The sequence below is a fragment of the Orycteropus afer genome, unplaced genomic scaffold (genome assembly GCF_000298275.1).
Source record: "Orycteropus afer afer isolate SDZICR_OR568_19922 unplaced genomic scaffold, OryAfe1.0 scaffold00193, whole genome shotgun sequence".
Lineage (NCBI taxonomy): Eukaryota > Metazoa > Chordata > Mammalia > Tubulidentata > Orycteropodidae > Orycteropus > Orycteropus afer.
This window is the reverse complement of record NW_006921780.1, coordinates 1413260-1423134: the sequence shown is the minus strand read 5'-3', so window position 1 is coordinate 1423134 and position 9875 is coordinate 1413260. Positions and strand designations below refer to the sequence as shown.

At 36.8% G+C, this 9875-nt stretch overlaps 1 protein-coding gene across 1 annotated transcript; it reads right to left on the bottom strand.

Moving 5' to 3' along the window:
• Positions 1-8087: 8087 nt before the first annotated feature.
• LOC103202815 (olfactory receptor 6K3-like) lies at positions 8088-9035 on the bottom strand. The gene has a single exon (XM_007947759.1). The coding sequence runs from the start codon at positions 9033-9035 to the stop codon at positions 8088-8090; it is 948 nt and encodes a 315-aa protein (XP_007945950.1).
• Between the last annotated feature and the right edge of the window lie 840 nt (positions 9036-9875).

Genomic DNA, 9875 nt, shown 5'->3' with positions numbered 1-9875 from the left:
GGGTTTGAACGTCCAGCCTTCTGGTTAGCAGTCAAGTGCTTTAGCCACCATGTTACCAGAGCTCCTTAAGAAGACATATAGATAGTAAATTAACATGTAAAAAAGTGTTCACTATAAACATCGCTAGTTAACGCTGTTGTGAGGTTCCATCAAATTGGTTCTGATTCTTAGTGACCCTGTGTACAACAGAATGAAACTGCCCAGTCCTGTCCCATCTTCACAATCACTGCTGTGTTTGAGCCCATTGTTGCAACCACTGTGTCAATACATCTCATGAAATGTCTTCCACTTTTTTCCTAACCCTCTACTTTACCAAATTGGTGTCTTTCTCCAGGGAGAGTTCACTCCTGATAATATGTCCAAAGTACATGAGACAGTCTTACCATCTCCCAAAACAGATTTATTCCTTCTTCTGGAAGTCCATGGTATATTCAGTATTCTTCATCAGTGTCACAATTCAAAGTCATCAATTCTTCTTCCATCTTCCTTATTCATTGTCATAAGAAAATGGCATTCATTCATTCATGCATTGGTCATTAGAGAAGTGAAAATTAAAATCACAATGAGATACATTATCATCACCTATCAATAAGAATTATTACAACTGAAAAAATAAGAAAACTCTGACATTGTTAAATCCTGGGGAAGATAAGGAGCAACTGAATCTCTCATACATGTTAATGGAATTGTAAAGTTTGCAGCCACTGAAGAAAGGAGTTCAGCAATTTCTTAAAAAGTTAAACATACATCTGAACATTTGTTGTTGTTGTTATGTGCCGTCGAGTCGGCCCCGACTCATACCGACCCGTCCTTGGGTTTCCGAGGCAGTATCACTACGGAAGTAGGATTGCCCAACCTTCCTTCCGAGGAGTGGCTGGTGGGTTTGAACTGCCAGCCTTCTGGTTAGCAGTCAAGTGCTTTAGCCACTATGCTACCAGAGCTCCTACATCTTTACATAGGATCTAATAATCTTCCGCCTAAGTATTTACCCAAGAGAACTGAAAACTTATTATTTCAAATCCTATGTTACAGGAAGGGAGCTCTGGTAGCATAGTGGCTAAGACATTTGCCTGCTAACCAGAAGGCTGGCAGTTCAAACCCACCAGCCACTCCTCGGAAGGAAGGTTGGGCAATCCTACTTCTGTAGTGATACTGCCTCGGAAACCCAAGGAGGGGTCGCTATGAGTCGGGTTTGACTCGTCGGCACATAACAACAACAACATGTTACAGGAAAGAGGTAACCATTGGGAGGAAGTGGGAAGAGACCTGTTACAGTAGGGGAATTGCAGTCAATATCATGAAACAAAATGTGTATGAACCGCTGTATGGAAAATGAATTTGCTCTGTAAACTTGCACCCAAATCACAATGAAAATTAAAAAAGAACCAATGAACAAATATGTGTAGCATCTTCCATTGTAAAACTTCATTCATGTATATCCTTCAACTGGTAAATGGATGAATAGACACTACTCAGCAGTAAAAATGAACTGTCGATACACCCAAAGCATGGATGCTCTCAAGAAATTATCCCGAGTGAAAGAGGTCAAAGTCAAAGTCATCATACTGTGTGATTTCATTTTATTACATTCTGTAAAAAGCAATTTATAGGAATAGAAAACAGGGATTGTCAGAACCACTGGGTAGGAAACAGTATCAATTACAGAAAGGTACCATGAGGGAATTTGGATAGGTGGGAGTCTGTTCTATATCTTGATTTTAGTGAAATTACATGATTCTATGCATTTGTTGAAATTTGTAGAACTTTAAACAACAATTAGTAAATTGTACACATGCAAATAAAAATAATTCAAATTTAAAGAAAAACCCAATTAGAAACCATGGAGGAAAGACTGAAATAGAAATAGACATATTAGTTAGTTATTTAGAATGAAAAATCAGAAGAACTAAGTGATAAATCACATGTGAAACATGGAGAAGATTAAATCTATTAATTACAAACGATATTGACATTAGCAGCTGAGCGAACTGAATAATCAGACCCAATGAGTGTAAATCAAATACATTTTCAATAAACTTCGTTGTGTAAAGTAGAGAAAGAGAATACTAGCTTCCAGTGATGTGGAAGAAAAGAAGGTTTTGGTTTATATGCTTACTTGAAATTTTACCAAATGAATATTTATATACTTAAGAGGAAGGTAAATGCAGGAGAAAAAAAAGGAAAAGTCAAATACAAAGACAAGAAAGCATATTAGAGATTAAGTTTATGCATGAACAAAAGTGAGCTTGAAAGGCAAGAGAGGATGAGACAGGAAGAAAGAAGCATTAAAGTACCACTACAAATTGAAGTAAGAATTTAAGTAGAAGACAAATAAAATGGGGGGATTTCTCAATTGAATTACAGATGAGATTCTCTTCTGAGAGTAAGATAAAAATTTTAAGGATAGAGAATGTCAGAGAAATGCCTGAAATGTTCCAAGGTAAAAATGAGCAGATTCATACAGTCAGCCTTTCAATGGTAACTTCTTCTGAAGTTGGAGACCATGCTTTTATGTTTCCTTTCAGCAGCATTTAGGAGTCTCAGTATAGTGTCTAAAATGTTAAATGGTGGCATTCACACAAGGCTTTTTATAAAGTGACTATGGTCCAAGACAGAAAGAAATTCAAAGACAATCAAAGAGAATTCCAGAATTTATGAATTCTAGAGTTTAAGATGGGCAGATAAGAATGTGAAGATGATAGGGCATTGACAATTGTGTGAAGATAAGGAATTTGAAGACTGAACATTTCAAGTATCTTTAAAAGTAAATATCAGAAATAACCTAACTCTAATAAACCAAAAGGAAAGGATTTCATGCTTACTGAGCAATATAATAGACTTTAAAATCTTTTAAGTGGAATAGTTAACATATATCTAACATTTCGACATAAGAGAAAATTAATGGTATGGAAACAAGGTCATTTGGTAAAGGATTATCAGAAAAGATGTTAGATGAGTTGAACTCTATGGATTGTAATGCCTCCTCATGACCCAGTCTGGGCTAAGGCAGGTATCATCAAGCCACTGACAAGAGACCAATCTTTAAACAGAGATTTATTTCAGTTAGGAAGGAGGAAAATAGACATGGTGGGCATTGGAGAGGTTATTTTCCAGGTAAAAATAGTTATCAGGGATATATGAGAAAAGATAGCAAGAGACAATATTAGTTGGAAATGGTAAGAACAGCTAAATTGGAGAGTCTACTAGAGAAAACAAAGTATAAGAATATATTTATATTGGATAATGGCCAACCATGTCCGGAATTAGAAGGATGTAAGCCTGATCTGGAATCTTAGTTTAAAGATATTTCCCGATTGGTTCAGAAAATTGCTTCTAAGGCTAGAGGGTATTTTTCATTGGTAGTTTAACTAGCAATTCTTTTATCAGACTTCCAAATATAACTTCTAAGAAAAAGGATTTGCTGCCTAAGCAAATCTCATCTCCAGGTGAAAGAAACATTACCAGAAGTAAATTTGACCTATCAATCTTGCAAAACTCAATATCAAATAGAGAAGGGTAGTGGTGTTTTAGCAAAATCAGTGTCCCACCCCTCAGAGATAGATATTCTGCTAGAGAAAGGAAGGAAAGATAAAGAATGACTCAATCCTACTGGGAGAAAAGTGTGCATAAAAATTTGATCTGGAGGAGAGACTGATTTCTGTTTGAGTCATTGTCCTGGGAAAACATTTTCACTGAACAAGCTCTTCTCATGTATCTGATCACTCTTTATTTACGATCTTATTTGATATATAATTATTGGACTCGGATCCATGAGGGACTAGTGGGTAAAATGGTGACCTCTAGGACCTAAATTAATTTAGAGAATTCTGAAGGTGTGAATGCATAGGGAAACATCATTAATAGGGGGGAAAAAAAGGAAGTCTTCATTATTCAATTTTTCACACCCCAAATAGACCACAACTTTACCATCAAATTTTCATCCTATAAGCATATCTCCTTCCCAAGCCTCCCAGCCTGACTGCATGATTGTATGACTGACACTTATACAATCTCAAACGTGTCCCAAAATATCATTAATTAAATAGCTGAAGGAGAACTAGTTAAGTGCCCTTTTCTCTCTACCTAGGAGACAATTAGGAGCTCTGATGGCATAGTGCCTAAGGCATTTGACTGCTAACCAGAAAGCCGGTGGTCCAAACTCACCAGCCACTCCTCAAAAGGAAGATTAGGTGATCTACTTCCATAGACAAACCCAAGGAGGGGTCGCTGTGAGTCGAATCGACTGTACGACAATGAGGTTTTTCTTTTTTTTAGAAGACAATTTACTTTCTTCTTGACACAGTACAAGCCTGAATCTTGGATCCATATGTATCTTCTTCTTACCTCTGTTAGAGACAAAGGGGTCTCTTCTCTTTCCTGGGTCTATGCAGTGTAAGGTCCCCTAGTCCAGGAGCAGAGAATGTTATACCTGTTTCTAAAGGTTTCTTGGGGAGCTTTCTCTACTGGGGGTTTTCTGACTACAAAAAAATAGCAATTCCATTTCCCCATGGGTTAATTAGTAGAAGTTTCTTCCTTTGATCTTTTTTCTTCAGTCCCCCTTAGTTCTAGTAACCCCAAGAGTGTTAGTAAATAAAGATTTTCTCAGAATCAACAAGTTATATGACTATGCCTTCTTAAGAAGAAATGCTTTCAACAGGATTAGGATTTTTTTTTTCTTTTTTTTTTTACTCTTCTAGCCACTCCTCGGAAGGAAGATGGGGCGATCTACTTCCCTAGTGATACTGCCTTGGAAACCCAAGGAGGGGTCGCTGTGAGTTGGGTCCAACTTGATGGCACATAACAACAACAACAATATCCTCTAAAAGAGCAGTGGCATTTTCAAGGGTTGTTTAATTTTTTTATTGTGCTAATAATCATCAAATTGCCTTTGATTCACAGCAATCCCATGTGTAGCAGAATGAAATATTGCCTGGACCTGCACCATTCTCATAATCATTGCTATGTTTGAGCTCATTTTCCATTGTCATATATACTGAAATTTCCATTGTTAACATTTTTCTCTTCTTCCCTTACCTTTTGGCTGAACTCCTGATTTTTATGATAAACCAAACCAAACTCACTGCTGTCAAGTCGATCCTGACTCATAGTGACCCCTCCTTGGGTTTCCCAGGCAGTATCTCTTTGGAAGTAGATTGCCCCATCTTCCTTCCGAGGAGTAGCTGGTGGGTTTGAACCACCAGCTTTCTGGTTAGCAGTCAAATGCCTTAGGTACTATGCCACCAGATATCACTTCCAAGTGCCCTATGTCCTTGGCTTATTTTCTACATGATTTAGGCAAAAATCTCATTTCTCTAGAAATAAGTCCATAAAACTAGTAATATAGTTTTTGGGGGGAGAAAGATAAGGAAATTTATCCCAGAGGATAAAATGTATAGGAACTTCTTATTTATTTTTATTTTTTAAGTTATAAATTACATTTTATTCATCTTTTCTATTATAGTAGAAAGAAATATTATAAGGAAATCAGTCTCAAATTGTTCTCTTATACATTTTAACTTCATTGAAAGGGAAAATGACACAACTGAGAAGAGAAAGAAGATAAATATGGATTCAACACACTTACTTAGTACTTGCTAAGTCCCCAACACTGCAGGGAAGGCAATGCAGACTGCCTTTTTGCTCTTAGGAATTCAGTCCAAAGAGGAATATGAGCCATGTAAACAAATCATCATAATTTAAGGTGAAGGTCTAGAATTGCAAAATAAACAGGGTGCTATGGAAATGGAGGGAACTCTGGTAGCATAGTGGCTAAGGCACTTGACTGCCAACCAGAAGGCTGGTGATTCAAACCCACCAGCCACTCCTCGGAAGGAAGATGGGGCAATCTACTTCCATAGTGATACTGCCTCAGAAACCCAAGGGGGGTCACTATGAGTCAGGTCCGACTCAATGGCACATAACAACAACAACAACAACATGGAAATGGAGAGAAGGGAAAATTCAAGTGTACCTGGGGAGTGCAGACATATTTCAGGATAGAGGAATAAATAAGAGAAGTTAGGAGAAAGAATATTTTGTATCAGAGACAGTAGTCATGGAAGTATGGAACTATCCAGCAACCTGCACCCAAAAGACAAGGGATCAGTCAATATGCAAGAAGTATGCTTTGTTGTTGTAAGCAATGGATAACATAGTTTACCTTTTTTATCATCATTAATTATTCTTTATGATCTGCCTAGTTAGTATCTCAGAAATTATTTAGAAGGTAAATCCACTGGCCACTGACATAGTAATAATATCAGAATTGTTCATGGTTGGCACATTTCTGATGTAAGGGAATCATGCTTACTATAGGAAAAGCACTGAAAATAATCCTGCAGTTAATCAACGTGTTAAACCCCAGAGAGAAGCTGAAGGTTCAAGAGCTATATCCAGAAACTTGAAGCTAGAGGAACTTAGACAATGCACTATCTTTAGGAGTTATACAGGCAAATTGCTCATGGACAAGGACAGTTACAAAAGTCCACAAACTTTCTAAAATGACCACTTGCTGGTTATTACAACTGATTTAGTTCTATTTATCTAATCTAACACACACATATGCACAAAAAAAAAAAAAAAAGTTTAATTCTACCAATGGTTATTTGAGCTTTAATTTTCCCAGACTTAAAAATGTGCAATCTGTTGCTGTCAAATCAATTCCCACTCATGGCAACCTTATGTGGTTAAAACAATAGGCTGCGAATCAGAAAGTCAGTAGTTCAAAGCCGCCAGTTGCTGCACAAGTGTTGCTCTGCTTCTGCAAACATTTACAGGCTTAGAAACTCTGTGGGGCAGCTCCACCTTGTCCTATAGTGCCACTATGAGTTAGACTCAATGGCAATGGGCTTGAGTCCTGGTGACACAGTGGTTAAGTGCTCAGCTGCTAACCTAAAGGTTGATGGTTTGAATCCACTAACCACCTTTGGGAGAAATATGTAGCAATTTCCATCTGTATATATTACAATCTTGGAAACCCCAAGGGGAGTTCTATTCTGCCTTATAGGGTTGCTATGAAAAAAAAAAAAAAAATGCTAAGTTTGGCTAAATAACTGTCACTAACCTCAAAACACCCAGAGTTTCAACTTTAAGATTCAATCTTCAGGCCATAGGCTGCAAAGAAAAGTGGCTTACTCCTGAGTGCTATCAGAAAGGAAAATGACACACATAAAAAATAAGCCATGTGGTTCCTTTGTGAGGCACCAAGCACTGTTCACAAACTTTTTAATGAAGCCATAACAAAGAAAAAGGGAGAAAATAACAATCCAGAGCAGAACAGCAATGAGAATGAAGAAATTAAGGCATGAAACTAGTATGACATTTAAAGACAACAGAAACTTTTTCAATTTTAATAATAAGGATTTTTTTTAATGATATATAAGATATAACTACATATATTCATACAATTGTTGCATTTGCTTTTTTGGCCCTAAGACTAAATGTTGCACCTGTTTAAGCTTCAAGCTCCCAAAAGTGTTAGCTCTGGAACCTTCAAAGCAATGTGAAACATAACCCACAAAAGAGATGATAGTAACAGTATGGCATAAACATTACAAAGTCAATGGATTAATGTACCACAGTCACTGTAATGAATTAGAAGATAATCTACATAGGGATAAAGAATGTGAGCAAAATATTAGGAAGCCAGGCTTCTTACCCAGGTCAAACTACATCTTTGCTGTACATCTCATTGTCCTTTAAAAAAGAACAAAACAAAACTGATATAAAGGCATTGTGATTATAGAATGAAAGAGTAGTTTGGGAAAATACATAGACAAGCAAGTAAAGTATGGTTATTCTTTAGCCCAATATAGTTTATTGATTTTAAAATGATAACACTGTACTATTCAGAGTTACAAAGTAAAGAAAATATTCCATTATAATCTATGATATCAAGATAAGGAAGTCTGCGGAAGACTTCCTTTATCAGCTCAAACAATAGCTCTTAGATTCAAAACATGGACAGTGAACACGCAATTGACAACATGAAAACAAAACATGCACAGTTATTTTAATAATTGATTTGTTAGTGTATTAAAGTTATGGAGATGATGAGATATCCTTGAACATATGTGTGTAAATTCCATTTAACTCCTAGAGACACTGAACATCTTTTGAGAACAGAGAATTTTCTTGATAGCATCCTTCATGTCTTTGTTCCTCAGACTATAGATTATAGGATTGAAAAGTGGAGCAAGGACAGCAAACATCAATGCAATGGACTTGTCCAGGAGTGGTGGGAAAGTGACAGAGAAGCGTAAGTACATGAGGGTTACACTACCAAAAAACAGTAAGAAAATAGTAATGTGGGCTGTGCAAGTGGAGAATGCCTTCTGTCGGCTCTCACCAGAGGGGATCTTCAGGATGACGATGATGATTCTTAAATAGGAAAGCATGATGATAGAGACAGAGGTCAGGATGGAAATAGCATGGATCACATCTTCAACCAGAATCATTGATGTGTCTGCACAGGCCAAGTGCAATACAGGTTCAAAGTCACAGAAGAGTTGATGGATTTGGTTGTGGCCACAGAAGGGAAGGGTGGAAATCCACACAATCTCTGGCAGTAACATGAGGAAGCCAAAGATGCTAGAGCCAGTGGACAGCTGGATACACAGTCGAGGGGTCATAATGACTGCATAGCGGAGGGGGTTGCAGATGGCAACATACCTGTCAATGGCCATCACTGTCAGGATTAGGGCTTCTGTGACCCCAAGTGAGTGGAAGAAATACATCTGCAGAAGACAGCCAATGAAGGAGATAGTCTTCTGCTCACTGACTAGGTTGGAGAGCATCTTGGGAATGGTCACTGTGGTGTACCAAATCTCCAAGAAGGAGAAGATGCTGATGAAATTATACATGGAATTGTGGAGACGTGTATCCAGACAAACAGCAAAGAAGATCATAAAGTTCCCAACAATGATGAACACATAAATAAAAAGCAAAGGGATGAAGAATAAAAGGCCACCATTCTCAAACTGAGGGAAATCAGAGAAATAAAACTCAGTGATCATGGTCTGATTCTCCTGATCCATATTTTTAGCTGTTGTACTCATTGGCTGGTGGAATCAAATACGAACTGTCATAAGTCAAACTAGGTTCAAAGAAGAAATAGAAATTTCCTTTCCAAGCAGCTCAATGGCCCTGAAATGAAGTTGATTAAATAAAATGTACTAAATTAAACAAAATATATCACATAAATTGCTTTGCAAATTATAAAGTGATACTATCAAATCTGCAAATAGTTTTAGTAATTATGTTATCTTATATTGTCAACTATTTTGTTAGCTAAACAAACAAATTTTGTTCTTTGGACATATCGATTGATTAAACAATCTTTTTTTGAATCACTACTTGGCAATTTTCATTGACAATCTGTTTAGCACTTTTTACCAAATATAGTCAAAGAAATTTATTTTAAATAAAATGTATACAAAGGTATTGATCGAAATATATAACAGCAAATTTAAAATAACTTAGGCAAGTATACATTTATTTTTGAGAGGAAATATTGGGGACACAGAATGAGAAGTGACGAAAAGGATGCCTTAGTGAATAGGATGTTGTTGTTGCTATGTGCCATCGAGTCAGCCCTGACTCATAGCGACCCCTCCCTGGGTGTAAGCATTATAAAAACCAAAATGTAGGCACTAGCTTTCCTTGATCTGCTTCATTATTACCCTAGCTTTGCAAAAGTGTGATAACATATTGATGACATATTGTACTGAATGTAATTTGCATTAAAACATAACACCTTAGACATGTGAAATGAGATTTAGTTCTTTTGAAAAAAATAGACAAAATATTTAATTTATGTTGTAACAGGAAAAAGATGAAGGGCAAAATTTCTCTTTGTTTTTCCATAGGAAAATTTC

Coding starts and splice junctions, on each gene's coding strand:
- LOC103202815 (XM_007947759.1), bottom strand. CDS start 9,035: ATGGATCAGGAGAATCAGACCATGATCACTGAGTTTTATTTCTCTGAT.